Consider the following 13,627-nt stretch of genomic DNA (forward strand, 5'->3'; position numbering starts at 1 on the left):
GCAGCTCACAACTGTCATAACTCCAGTTCTGGGGGATCTGACCCTCATACCAATGCACATAAAATAAAATTTAAACAAAGAAAAGAAAAAGAGTTGCCGTGGTCATGGTGTCTCTTCACATCAGTAGAAACTCTAAGACAGTAATATCTCCTACCCACATGTTCTGCTGTTGGTTGGTTGTGTTTTTTGACACATGGTCTCATACAGCTCAGGCTGACTTTGTACACACTAGCTGTGCTTAGCCTTGACACCTTATCATCCTGACTCCACTTCCTGAGTTCTGGGGTAGCAGGTCTGCACATCTGCACATCATGCCCAGGCCACATATTTTTTAATTTTTATTTTTTATGTATACAGCATGTATGACTGCAGGTCAGAAGAGGGCACCAGATCTCATTAAAGATGGTTGTGAGCCACCATGTGGTTGCTGGGAATTGAACTCAGGACCTCTGGAAGAGCAGTCAGTGCTCTTAACCTCTGAGCCATCTCTCTGGCCCCAGTTTACATATTCTTACAATGTCATAAAGATGCTCTCTGCACCGCAGATAAGGCCCTCTTCCCTCCCCTTGAATTTGAATTTGAAGAAGTAGGATCCATCTTCACTCTGCTTCTTTGGAGGCTCACTCTCTTGGAACCCAGCTATGACGCAGTGAGGAAGCCCAGGCTTCCCTTTGTAGAAGCACATGAGGAAGAAAGGTTGTCCTTCCAGGGTTGGGATGTAGCTCAGTGGAAGAGGATTCACCTAGAATTTTGGAGGTCCTGTATTCAATGCCACAGCACTGAATACAAAATTAAGAAAATGGATCCTCCAGCTTCCAGACATCCACCTAGTTCATATATCTGGATATAGAAATGTGCTATCCTGCCTAATTCTGCCGAATTGCAGACCTCTTAGCAAAGTGAGTAATGGAGGTTGATAAGGTACCCCATCTAGGGATGGTTTGTTAGAAGCAGCAGCTAAGTGGACAGCATCCTGTGTTTGCCATGCAGTGGGTGGTACCACTCCCAGAGGTCTAGGGATGGAGCACAACTGTTTTGGTTCCAAGCCCAGCTCTGGCAGCCGGTTAGTTGTATGGCCTTTGAAAAGTTACTTACATCTCAGTGCCTCAATGCCTTTTCATTGTATAAATTAAATATTGGAAGGTGTGATAGCACACACCTTTACCAGACTTTACCACAGAGAATTCCAAGCCAGCCAGGGCTACACAGTGAGACCCTGTCTCAAAAAAACAAATGAAAAAAGTTGTACCTACCTCTTGTTTATTGAGAGCATAATGTTATTAAATGCAGAGATAAATGTGCAAGTAAATTGTTCTCATGCGTGTGTACATGTATGCATATATAATATAACTTTAGTTCTGTCTCGATGATTATGGCTCACACCTATAATCTAGCCCTGAGCTGTGGGAGAGGGGGAGGCCAAAGGATCGGGGGTTCAAGCCCTGCTTCAGTCTCATAATAAGTTCAGGGCCAGGCTGGGCTACGTAAGACTCTATCTCAAAAAAGCAAGACAAAACTCTCCGGTGATCTTTTGTGGACTGGTGAGATGGCTTACCAGTTAAGGCACATGCTGCCGAGTCCGAGGACCTGCCGCGATCCCCGGGACCCACATGCAGGTGCCCCCCTCCTGCACGTGTGTGATGTTACGTGTGCAAACCCACAGCTGTGCCGAGGCACAGATTATTACACAGATAAATAAAAGTGTAATACAATTTTAAAAAAGACAAACGATCCTTTCTACTTATTCACACCACTAGAGTGTAAACCCAAATAAAGTGGGAATGTTTTCTCATTCATTGTTATAACCTTGAATACCTGGAACTAGACACAGAGTGCAGTTAACTGTGTTAACAAATGGATACATAGCACATTTTACACTGTTGGTGAATGGAAGATTTCATTGGTTCCTATCCAGTGTCTGTTCTTTGGTTTGGGGTGTCATAGGTACTGTCCCAGAATCCTTTGTCCCTGCGCAATGTCATTCATTTCCCATAAATACAACCTAGTCTAATGGCCGAGCTGGAAGCATAGTTGAGAGGGTCTCTGAGTCCAAGGCCAGCCTGGTCTACGTAGAGAGCTCCAGGCCAGCCAGGGCTACACAGTGAGACCCTGTCTCAAAAACAAAGAAGAAAAACAAATAAACAAACAAAACAACAAAACTCCAAACCAAAGGTCCGGTAAAAATGTTGACATGTTGTGCCTTCTTGAAGCAGGTACTGTCCTTTCTGCTGTCCCCGCTGCCCGAGCAGCCAGAAAGTCGACGAGCATGAGGATTAGAGGGGAGAGGACTCGGACGCTGCTGGTCCAGTGGGATCAGGGCCTCGCTAACTGCAGACCTCTGGTTATGTGGATAAAATGAAGCCTCTGTCACTAACTGGAACAGACAGCTCTGTCACGTGCGGCCAAACCCTGTGGTGTGTTAGGATGGAAGTTTACCCCTTTAGCCTGGCAAGTCCAAGCATGTCGTCTTCCCTGCGGCTCGGTGAAAGGTTCGGGACAGTCACTGGAGCACATCACCGTCCAGATCTCAGAGGTGGAGATTAGCTAGAAAGGGACCCTTGACTTGGGTTCACACGGACTTAAAAGTGGGAGTTGTGTGTAACTTCATTCTTTTTTTTAACGCTTTGATTTACTTTATGTGTATGAGTGTTTTGTCTGCATGTGTGTGCGTACACCACCTGTGTGCCTGGCACCCTCAGAGGCCTGAAGAGGGCATCAAGTACCCTGGAGCTGGAATTATAGATGGTTGTGAACTACCGTGCAGATACTGGGAATTGAACCGGGGTCCTCTGCAAGAGCAACAATTTCTCTAAACTGATGAGCCATCTCTTCATCCCCGTTCACTGTTCACTCTTGAAATAAGCATTTATTTGTTAAATCCCATGTCAGGCATTATATGGTTACTGGTGATACAGGAATGATTGGGGACTGCTGTGCTCTCAGAGGCCACTAGATGGCGCTACGCCAGGCAAGGAAGAGACATGATTCTAGCGGACTAACATCTTGTTCCTCATCTGTCTGCTTTATCCCTGTCCCCTTTAATGGCCTCCCCTCACTTACCCACACACCAGCTTTATTTTAGAGTGTTTCCCATGTGCCTAAAATATCCATATCCAATGTTTTCCATATCTGTTTGTATTTTGAACACTGAAGTTCTCATCTCCAAGACAAGGACCATTGGATCATTTGTTTCAGACACTGCTTTCTTGCACTCACCCTGCCCTCTTGCTGACCTATCATAAAGTGTCTTTCCTCCTAATAACAACACAACTGTGTGCACTCTTACCCAGATGTCGTGGCTGGGGCTATATAGTCTCCAGCATAAAAGAGCTAGACACACTCTTCAGCTGTAAGACACAGCCAGGCCAAATACTCTAGGATAGCAGTGAAATACTTCAGACCAGTCATTAACTCCAGAGAGTAACACTTTGAAATTTCTGCCATGGGAACAGAAGGAATGTGATATGGGTTGACATAGAGCATTACTGGTGCCAGGCTGCCTGTTCGTTACGTTTGAGGTTTTTAAAGTTTTGTTCTTTTTACATGAGTGTAACTATGTAGGCAGGGGTTTGGGCTCTTTGGGGAATCTGGTGGAAATTGCACACACACACACACACACACACACACATTTAGAAAGTTTCAAGATGTCCAGGTGACTTGCCATGAGGTAGAAATCTTTTCTATACAACAATTGGTATTTTACCTCAAGGAACATAAGCTTCTTGTCCCCAGTGAGGTGTATGGGAGCCGGTCTGTAGAAGATGCCATCTGAGTCCTGTGATGCCGCTGTGGTACTGAGGTCAGCCATTCTAAAACTGTGTCCTCCACCCCATCTCCTTCCAGCACACACAATCACTCACGCAGAAGGACTTGTACCCTACACCATGTTCTGTTTGCTTTCTAGACCTCAGCTTGAAGATTTGTCACATAGGCCTCATGTCAAATATCTAGTCTTAGGACAAGATGGCAGCTACTGGGAAGCCTCTAACAAAACAAGTAACAAACATTAATAAATGACTAAAACTTGACTGTCTACATTATCCCTGTCACCACTTTAAGGGTCCCCTCACTTCTCACATCAGCGTCCTGTGCACTTCTGGGATGGTGAGGACTTGCTGGTGTCGTAGTGGTTTTGCCATCTTGACACAAGCTGGAATTATCAAGGAAAAGGAGCCCGAGTTTAGAAAACCTAGGGCCTATGCTGAGACACTTTGCTCAGCCTTGGTGCAGGGAGGAGGGGACTGGACCTGCCTCAACTGAATCCACCAGGCTGGGCTGACTCCCCAGGGGAGACCTTGCCTTGGAGGAGGTGGGAATGGGGGGTGGATTGGTGGGGAAGGTTGGGGGTGAGAAGAAGGAGGACAGGGGAATCCGTGGCTGATATGTGAAATTAAATTAATTATAAAATAAAAATATTCATAAGAAAAAAAAGAAAATGCCAATAGGCAAGTCTATGGGGCATCTAAAATGAATGATGTTGGAAGCCCCAGTCCATTGGACGTGCCACCCTGGACCAGTGGTCCTGAGTTGTATAAAAAAGCAGGCTTCTGGGTGATGGTGGCGCACGCCTTTAATCCCAGCACTCAGGAGGCAGAGGCAGGTGGATCTCTGTGAATTTGAGGCCAGGCTGGGCTACAGAATGAGTTCCAGGACAACCAGGGCTACACAGAGAAACCTTGTCTTGGAAAAACAAAACAAACAAACAAACGAACGAACGAACAAAAAACAAGCAGGCTTAACAAAACTCGAGAAGCAAGTCAGTAAGCCCCGCTCTCCACGGCCTCTGCTTTAGCTCCCACCTCCAGGCTCTAGCCTTGAGTTCCTGCCCTGCTTCCCTTCATGATGGACAACAACTGTAGGCTGAAAGAAACCCTTTCCTCCCGGGTTGCCTTTGGTCACGGTGTCTGTCACAGCAGTAGAGACCTAGGTCACTGGGCATAGTGGCACACTCCTGCAATGCCAGCACTCAGGAAGCTGAGACAGGAGGATTGGGAGTTTGACGCCAGCCTGGACTGCATAGTGAGACCATCTCCAAAACTGCACACTCAGTACTTCAGCCCACCCAGTGTCTCATGGAGGTCACATTACCCTACGCTGGAGCCCGAGGCGGCAGCTGGGAAGATACACTCCTTGATTCATTTTTGCCTGTTGCCACAGGGAAGTCTGCTTATCACACAAGGTTTATTCCCCTCCCCTGTGAGGGTTAAAGGGAACCTGCTGTGGGATGTTCTGTATGTCCTGTGGGAGCCCGTTCTCAGGTTCCTCGTGGCTTTACCCAGCAGGTCCGCATAGAGGATGATTAGGACCATGGGCCTGAGTGCAGGTGTCTGAGATGGTCTGCACTTGGCTGTGCTGGGGGATGGTCTGTATGGCAAGTTGCTCTGATTGGCCAATAAATAAAACCTGATTGACCGTGGCTAGGCAGGAAGTATAGGCAGGACTAACAGAGAGGAGAAAAGAAAGAACAGGAAGGCAAAAGGAGTCACTGCCAGCCGCCACCCTGACAAGAAGCGTGAAAAGATGCCGGTAAGCCACAAGCTGTGTGGCAAGGTATAGATTTGTGGAAGTGGATTAATTTAAGCTATAAGAACAGTTAGCAAGCAGCCTGCCACGGCCATACAGTTTGTAAGCAAAATAAGTCTCTGTGTTTACTTGGTTGGGTCTGAGTGGCTGTGGGACTGGCGGGTGACAGAGATTTGTCCTGACAGTGGGCCAGGCAGGGAAACTCTAGCTACAGGGACTAAATCTAGCCACATCACAAAACAAGATGTGAAGTTTCCTCATTCCTAAACGCTAAACCTCACCCCATACACACCCACCCCTGACAGATGCTCTACCACTGAACTCCATCCTGAGCTCTACACACCCCCACTCATCTCATCCCATAAATGAACTTTGAGGTGTGCATGTGCGTGTGTGTGTGCGCGCACAAATGCTTTGCCTGCGCGTGCAGTGCTGGAGACTGGTGTGGGATCCCTAGAACTAGACTTACAGATGGTTGTCGGTCACCGTGTGGGTGCTAAGAATGGAATCCTGGTCCTCTACAAGAGCACTCAGTGCTCTTAACCACGGAGCCAGCTCTCCAGCCCCATCAGTGACTTCCTTATTATTTATTTATGAGACAGGGTTTCTCCGTGTAGCCTTGGCTGTCCTTCCCACGACCCTCCCCTGACTTCCCCACTATCAATCCCTCATACCCTTTCAATTCTGTTTGTTTGTTTTGCTTTTTGAGACAGGGTTTCTCTGTGTAGTTTTGCGCCTTTCCTGGAATTCACTCTGTAGCCCAGGCTGGTCTCGAACTCACAGAGATCCTCCTGCCGCTGCCTCCCAGGTGCTAGGATTACAGACATGTAATGCCTAACATGTGTCCATTACCACTGCTGGGGTTCCTTTCTAATTTCTTTGAAGTTGGGTTTTGCATCGCCTCTCTCCCTGACTCTTTAGTCATTAGAGCCACCTGGTGGCCACAGGGGGAATCACAGGTGGATTACCCCCAACTGTGTCTGGTGCCAGAGTCTGCAGAGTCATTTTGAGTCTTGGCTCAAAGCAACAACAAAAACCTGTTCGGGTGGAGACCGGGGCATAGGCCAGGCATCCTACCATCTCTTAGTCCCGCTTTGCCTTCAGGACACTATGTCACACCTAATAGTTGTTCCAGATGAATTCCTTGACATCTGAGTTCATTCATCATATTCATCATTTATTTATTGCTATGTGCTCGGTAATGAGAATACAGCAGTGAATGAGATTTCTGCCCTTATGAGCTTACAATCTAGCGGCCAGCCAGTCATTTTCATCCATTCTCCATTGTTTTCTTTCCTTTCTTTTCTTTTTTTTTTTTCCTTGAGACAGGGTTTCTCTGTGTAGCTTTACGCCTTTCCTGGAACTCACTTGGTAGCCCAGGCTGGCCTCAAACTCAGAGAGATCCGCCTGGCTCTGCCTCCCAAGTGCTGGGATTAAAGGCATGTGCCACCACCGCCTGGCTCTCCATTGTTTTCTAGTGATAATCAGAACACTGGAAAATGCACAGTGCTAAGAAAACTTAACTCGGGAGGGTGGGATTAAAAAAGAAAGGAAAATCAAAGGAATATTTAGGATAATCGAGGTGGAAAGTAGAGGCGTGTGGTGGGGAGCTGAGTTCCTGGCCAGCCAGGGCTATAGAGTGAGAGCCCATCCCAGGTAAAAGTACGAATAGGATGCTCTGGAAGAGAGACAAGTTTGGGCAAAATGAGCTCATCCCAGAAGTGCATGCCCTGAGGATGCCATGGGAGGAACAACATGGCTTTGGTTCTCAAATAGTTTAGGGCTTAGGAAAACAAACAAGAATACACGTAAGATCAGTTCAGAGCTGACTAAACATCTGATGGATGGATCCAAACAACGTATGGATTTTCAGACTGCATGGGGCTACGTGAGGTCATTATTCCTGAAATCAGAAACCACCGAAACCAAGGGGGTTGCTCCCACCTTTGTTCATGCTTCCCATAGTCACCCTCTCAGAAAACAATGCAGCCCACCCCATGTCTCATGGAGGTCACATTACCCTCCACTGGAACCTCAGGCTGAGGCTGGGAAGAGGCACTGTCCTTGATTTATTTTTGCCTGATGCCACGGGGAAGTCTGCTAATCTCATTCTTTTCGTTTTTGTTTTTTCAAGACAGAGGTCTTCTGTGTAACAGCTCTGGCTGTCCTAGAACTAACTTTGTAGACCAGGCTAGCCTCAAACTCATAGATTTCTGCCTGCCTCTGTCTCCCCAGTGCTGGGATTAAAGCCACCATGCCTGGCTCAATTTATCAGTTTTTCTTAATTCCCCTCCCCTGCTAGGGATACAGGGAACTAAATTAGCCAATCACCAGGAGAGTTTCTACCTCCCTTAGCGGCTGTCTTTCAGAGTCACCAGCTTAGAAAGTCAACCCTGTCTCCCTTGCCTTCTGTAAATGTCAAAGGAAGAAGAAAGTGGCCCTCCAGGTCCCTCACTACGACGTCTGATCTACAGGCCCTTTCTCCATTCTGGTTTTTCCTGGAGTCAGTCAGAAATCTTGCTATAATATTAATAAAGCAGCAGCCTCTGTCCCTAGAGTGCTCTGCTAGTGAACTCCCTTCAAACAGTGCATGTCGACTACACAATAGGTTACATTCCCCCCCCCCCAACAAGCCCAGGACAAGCTCACATTCCAAACACATGGTTTGATAGCAGCCATCAGAACTGTTAGGTGAGGGGGCAGAGATGGCTCAGGCGTTAAGAGCACTGACTGCTCTTCCAGAGGACCTGAGTTCAATTCCTAGCAACCACATGGTGCCTCGCAGCCATCTATAATGAGATCTGGTGCCCTCTTCTGGCCTGCAGGTATAGATGCAATGTACACGCAGGAAGAGCACCATATACATAAAGTAAATCTTTAAAAAATATTCTAAAAAAGTGTTAGGTGAAGCCACTGAGAATGAGCCTTCACACTGAAAAGAGCCTGGCTTTCCAAGTTGGGCAGGCTTGGGTTTGCACTGTGGTGCTCTTAGGTTACTAACTAATGTGCTTTCCAAACTCCTAAGGAACTGTCTGTGAAATAGCATTACCAGTAGTCACCTTATAGGATAGCTGTATTAAAAAGCATAAAACTCTTAGCATAATTTCTATCCTGAACTGACTAACAGTCATTCACTTTTCCTGGGGTGTCAACTGCTAAACACCTTTAGAAAGGCAACCAACCAACCAACCAACCAAACATAGCTGGTGATAGGAATTTCCAGATCCTGTCTTTGTAAATCCCATCTTCCTGCAAACTTCTCATTCTCACTTTTACCAAAAAATCTCTTCCATCCCTTCATCCCTGTGTCTTTCTCTTACTATCAAAGAGTTCTGCCTGGACTCGACCTCCTCTACACACTCCAAACTGAAAGACCCTAGGTCTCTTCCTATCAATTCTAGGGATTAATTCTCTTCTAGTATCCCCACTCATATGCTCTGAGCAAATCATAGAGGAGCTAGGGATAAGAGCCTTTACATTTCAGAAAGGCACAAGAACCATAGGCCAGTTCCCAGAGGGCAACAGGTGTCTAGGCCCAGCCCCACAGACCCACACCTCTTTTCCTCAAAGCATAGAAAGGCAAACTCAAATATAACTTGAGTCCACATGCACATACATCTCCTTTCCTACAACTCTGTGAGGTCATCATTGAAGTAGAGCAGTACTGCAGGGGTGTGAAGTGTAGCATCCATATTAAGAGCATCAAACTCTTCTTCTTCATCCCGGATCCCGTTTTCTTCCAGGGTATGATCCATGTTCAGATTCTTCCCATCATATTTCCATGTGTAGCTGGCAGCATGTGCATTATACGGGAGATAGCGGTGTAGGATTTCCCACATTGATTCCAGAGCCCCCACCTAAAGAACACAAAAGTAGTCACCTCTAGAATTCTGTGTGGAACATAACACACACACTCCCCAAAGGCCAGGAGAAGGCCCCTTGTGTCTAGATCCTTTAGGATTTGCTCTAAGGAAACTGGGGAGAATACCAGAAGTGAATCAGTACCCCAAAACGACAGAGCTTGGATCAGAGTGTCTCCATGAGCAGATAGCAACCTTCAGGCACCCCATGGTCCCAGAGAAGTAAAGCTGAGGCTCCAGCATACAATAAAGACACCAGAGTCCTATCACTTCTAACAAATGGCTCCACAGAGCCAGTGCCTCCCACCTGCCGTTGAGTAGACTAAGAGTTCAATTGCTGTCTATAACAGCACAGGCGCCTTCCCATGGACCTCTATCACTAAGATGCTGGCCTGGACCTATGAAGGAGGCTGGTAGCTGTAATCCAAACATACTTCTAAAATTTCCAACCCTGGGAACCCGGGTCATTTGCTTTCCTGTTCATAACAATGTGACAGGAAGAAAACATAGCTCCCAGAAATGATTTCTGGTTCCCACTAGCCTGTCCCCAGGCACCACATCTCACCTGCAGTGTGTGCTCCTGCGACGTAAGAGTGTTAATAATACGGATATTCCGGGTCTTGGCAGACAGCCGCCCCACCTGGTAAGTCGACCCCTTCCACCAGGGCTTCCCGAAATCATTGGCCCAGTCTGAGCGAGGCAGAGGAGGTGGGACGTGCACGAAGCGGCCCCGCGGGGTGCGGTATCTCAAGCAACCAGTCATCGGATCTATGTGCTTGCGAATCTTGAAAAGCAGGGGTTGAGAGAGGATGACAGGAGCCATCACTTGGTCGGGTTCTGGTTCTTAACCCGCCGTCCCCCCTCCCCTATCCCCGCTCTCCGGCGTCACTTCCACCAAGCCCACATTCCAACAGAACTCACATCTCTCGTCTTTGGATCAAACCAGTGGCTAATGTCCTGGCCTGCAACTTCTAGGATGGGCTTCAGCAGCAGGTCCCCTGAGAAGGAGCGGAGGCCGTCAAAGGCCGGCCACCCAGGAGCCGAAGCCAGCTCCCCGGCCATGCCCTTACCTTTAAACGCCTGCGCCAGGGGCGTCAGATTGTACACATAGCCCAGGTAAGACACCCAAAGGTCTTCGGGCTGGTTGTGTTCCGCTACTTCGGACGGCGTGAAATACCGACGGTGAAAATACTCAAAGTCCGGCCCCGCCACGAGGCCCCGGCGCGGCATGGCCCCCGTTCTCGAAGGCGCACCGGCTCCCTCGGCTGCTTCCTCGCTCCTCGGCACTCTCTTAACAAACTACCAGGTTCCAGAGCCACCCGGAGTGCGTGTGTCGCTAACATGGAAACCATTGTCCTCCTCCGGCCACCGTCCGCCGAAGCTAAACACCGCGTCGGCGGGGCGGGGCCTGAGCTGTCCACCGGAAGCATATCCTTGATTCCGGCGCCGCGCACGTTGTTGAATCGGTCCTTAGAGAAGATGAAGGCGCCCCGGGTGATAACGGAGTCTAGACTACATGAGTTACTTAGGAGTAACAGGGAAGGACGGTGGGGAGGACCAGAACAGAAAACATTTTCAAATTCCAGGTAAAGTTCTCGCGATATTCTTATAACAGCCGAGTCGGCATCCGTGAGCCCGGGCTGAAATAAAGTCTCGCGAGATCTCTGGAGTGGCGGAACCGAAGACGCGGAGGAGTTGGGATCTCACGGAAGGGAAGCGCTTGGGAGCACTCGCGAGATCTGAATACCCCGACCCAAAAAACGCTCTCAGGAAGTTTAAGGCCCAAAGGCGGTCCCGGGGCCAATGGCCGGAGCTGGGCCAACCATGCTGCTACGCGAGGAGAACGGCTGCTGCAGTCGGCGTCAGAGCAGCTCCAGCGCCGGGGTTAGCGTGGGCTCGGGTTCTGGAGGAGCAGCCTGGGCACGACAGCGGGCGGAGAGGGGAAGGGGGTGGCGAGGGCAGAAAAGAGAACTACAGTTCCCAGCAGCCCCCGGGCTCCAGGCGGTGCCGCGCGGGCTGCTGGGAGCTGTGGTCCTGCGGGCGTGCTCCGCGCGCGCCTGAGTTCGTGTCCTGCCCCTAGCAGGACTCTGACGGCGAACAGGAGGACTCGCCGGCTGCGCGTGCCCGGCAGCAGCTGGAAGCGCTGCTCAACAAGACCATGCGTATTCGTATGACCGATGGGAGGACGCTAGTCGGCTGCTTCCTGTGCACCGACCGCGACTGTAATGTCATCCTGGGCTCTGCGCAGGAGTTCCTCAAGCCGTCCGGTCAGTGTCACCTCGGGAATGCGGCGTAAACCTAACGCGAGGCATTTCCTCTTGCGGGCCTCACTGCACCCCTCATTTTCCGGGGGGCGAGACCGATGCTTGCCTGCCGTTCTGATGCTTTGACTTTTTTTTTTTTTTTTTTTCTCCAGATTCATTTTCTGCGGGGGAACCCCGTGTGCTGGGTCTGGCCATGGTTCCAGGACACCACATCGTTTCTATTGAAGTCCAAAGGGAGAGCCTGGCGGGGGCCCCGTATCTCTGACCACAATCGTACTTCTCTTCGAGACCATTAAAGCCTATGATCAAAGTGGCCGGTGTCTGTGTGGAGGGCCGGGGCCGGGGCCGGGATAGCACACCCCACCCTCGAGAGGAGGTTTATCTGAGTTCAGGAGCTTTCTCAACCCGCCCCTTCTGCCTGATGCCCAGGAGTACCAGAGCCTCCCTCGTGTTATGAGTTTTAAAGCAACAGGCTCTAGGGTGGGCCCCTCCATCTTCCCTCCCACGCCGCTGCTGCAGATTGTAGCGGGAGGGGGTGTCATCCTGCTCCGGAAGACCCATTGTTTCCCCACCCCGGCCTGGCAACACTTAGTTCCTTTAAGCTGGGGTCAGAGAACGGGCTCGGGTCCCCAAGGGGAGCTGGGTAGGCAGCCGAAGCGAGGCCCCCTCTGAGCTATTAATGGAGAAGTGACTTTGGGGTCAGGGTCAGAACTCTGGGGTCTAACCAGGAAGAACGGGCCGATGCGATAAGGCAAAGGCAGGATGCTGAAGGATGCTCTGTCTGCCGGTTTGGAGTCTGAGGGATGTGTTTCCCACTCCTGAGCCCTGGGCAGGGACGACTGTGTGTGTATACGCCGCCGCGGTACTCACAGAGCACATCCATTTCATAAATTCTTTATTATTTGTGATGGTTTCTTCTCTAGCCCTGTCCCTCAGTCTCGCAAATATTAGAGCTGCACCAGCAAAGGAAGTCACAAGGTCCAGATCTCCTATTTACGCTAGGAGAGGGAAGGAAAACGTGCAGGGTCCAGCCCAGAGGTTCAGGATTCCATGAGATTTTCTGGGGCATGGGGATTTTCGCCAGCATTGAGTCCACAGGTGATGCTGTGCCGTCCAAGGGATGCTAGGACCTGACTCGGGCAGTGGTAAGGAGCAGGACAGGGCAGAATAGCCCTGGGCTTGCTTCAAGTCCCTTCGTGACCAGGAGGACAATGGACAGAATTCTTGACTCAACGCACCTCAAACCCAGACCTTTCCCGGTGTGGGAACAGCCCGGGACCCCGGTGAGGCCGGGATTTGCTTCGGCTGTGGGATGCGCCGGCGCCTGTAGAGGGCTCGGCTGTAGGGTACTAGGCAGTCGGCCAGGCGCAGGCGCAGGCAGAGACGGCGGTAGGTGGCCAGGGCAAGCACCAGCAGCGGCACCAGCAGCAGGAATCCAGTGACCAGCAGGGCGGTGAAGCCTGGGTCCCGCAGATGGGCGGTGCAAGGGGGTGCCTGGGAGCGCAGGAACTGTGCAGATAAGAGACATCAGACTCGAGCTCCCTGGACCACTCTCTGCCCCAGAGGGAAACAGCCCAGGTCCGGAGGTTGTGGCTCAAAGACACCCCAACATCTCCACCCCTCGGGCCCCATGCTTACCTGGGAGTGGCAGAGAAAGCCGAAGCCCAACATGGTGACAGCGGGAAGCAAGATGGTCCCCAGGACCAGTGCCAGCAGGAGAAGATTGAAGACCGCCACCAGCAGGTTCTGGGCCGTCACGAGCACCGCACAGGCCCAGCAATCCAGGGGATCCCGGGGCTCTGGGCTGCCAGCGAGAACCGAGCGTTGGGCTCCCGGGACCTCCGCCATGGCCTGGCTGGTTCCCGCCCCGCAAGGCTGCGGCCCTTATAGCCCTTTCCTGCCCCTCCCCCGGGGCAGCCTCTCCCCACCCCCAACCACCTTATCCTGGAATGCAGCTCCAGGATTAGGCATCCTCATCCC

The 13,627-nt window shown here is 50.5% G+C and overlaps 3 protein-coding genes across 3 annotated transcripts; 1 reads left to right on the plus strand and 2 right to left on the minus strand.

Annotated features, from left to right (window-relative positions):
- Positions 1-9,119: 9,119 nt before the first annotated feature.
- Positions 9,120-10,756, minus strand: LOC114693165 (cytochrome b5 domain-containing protein 1). The gene is made up of 4 exons (XM_028869442.2): positions 10,454-10,756; positions 10,305-10,381; positions 9,949-10,167; positions 9,120-9,380 (listed from the first exon to the last, which is right to left on the minus strand). The coding sequence occupies exons 1-4, from the start codon at positions 10,611-10,613 to the stop codon at positions 9,150-9,152; spliced, it is 687 nt and encodes a 228-aa protein (XP_028725275.1). The 5' UTR covers positions 10,614-10,756; the 3' UTR covers positions 9,120-9,149.
- A 79-nt stretch (positions 10,757-10,835) lies between these two features.
- On the plus strand, positions 10,836-11,960 carry Naa38 (N-alpha-acetyltransferase 38, NatC auxiliary subunit). The gene is made up of 3 exons (XM_028869444.2): positions 10,836-11,267; positions 11,467-11,650; positions 11,800-11,960. The coding sequence occupies exons 1-3, from the start codon at positions 11,187-11,189 to the stop codon at positions 11,910-11,912; spliced, it is 378 nt and encodes a 125-aa protein (XP_028725277.1). The 5' UTR covers positions 10,836-11,186; the 3' UTR covers positions 11,913-11,960.
- A 565-nt stretch (positions 11,961-12,525) lies between these two features.
- Positions 12,526-13,566, minus strand: Tmem88 (transmembrane protein 88). The gene is made up of 2 exons (XM_028869443.2): positions 13,286-13,566; positions 12,526-13,156 (listed from the first exon to the last, which is right to left on the minus strand). The coding sequence occupies exons 1-2, from the start codon at positions 13,493-13,495 to the stop codon at positions 12,887-12,889; spliced, it is 480 nt and encodes a 159-aa protein (XP_028725276.1). The 5' UTR covers positions 13,496-13,566; the 3' UTR covers positions 12,526-12,886.
- Positions 13,567-13,627: the final 61 nt, after the last annotated feature.

This window comes from Peromyscus leucopus, chromosome 8b (assembly GCF_004664715.2).
Source record: "Peromyscus leucopus breed LL Stock chromosome 8b, UCI_PerLeu_2.1, whole genome shotgun sequence".
Taxonomy (NCBI): Eukaryota; Metazoa; Chordata; class Mammalia; order Rodentia; family Cricetidae; genus Peromyscus; species Peromyscus leucopus.

Bases quoted from the DNA above. Each gene is read 5' to 3' on its own strand.
- Tmem88 (XM_028869443.2), bottom strand. From the start codon at position 13,495: ATGGCGGAGGTCCCGGGAGCCCAACGCTCGGTTCTCGCTGGCAGCCCA. The intron at 13,157-13,285 runs GTAAGCATGGGG...TTATCTGCACAG, and splicing joins GCTTTCTCTGCCACTCCCAG to TTCCTGCGCTCCCAGGCACC.
- Naa38 (XM_028869444.2), top strand. From the start codon at position 11,187: ATGGCCGGAGCTGGGCCAACCATGCTGCTACGCGAGGAGAACGGCTGC. The intron at 11,268-11,466 runs GTTAGCGTGGGC...TGCCCCTAGCAG, and splicing joins AGAGCAGCTCCAGCGCCGGG to GACTCTGACGGCGAACAGGA. The intron at 11,651-11,799 runs GTCAGTGTCACC...TTTTTTCTCCAG, and splicing joins GGAGTTCCTCAAGCCGTCCG to ATTCATTTTCTGCGGGGGAA.
- LOC114693165 (XM_028869442.2), bottom strand. From the start codon at position 10,613: ATGCCGCGCCGGGGCCTCGTGGCGGGGCCGGACTTTGAGTATTTTCAC. The intron at 10,168-10,304 runs GTGAGTTCTGTT...CTGCTTTTCAAG, and splicing joins TTGATCCAAAGACGAGAGAT to ATTCGCAAGCACATAGATCC. The intron at 9,381-9,948 runs GTGAGATGTGGT...TGTGTTCTTTAG, and splicing joins CGCAGGAGCACACACTGCAG to GTGGGGGCTCTGGAATCAAT.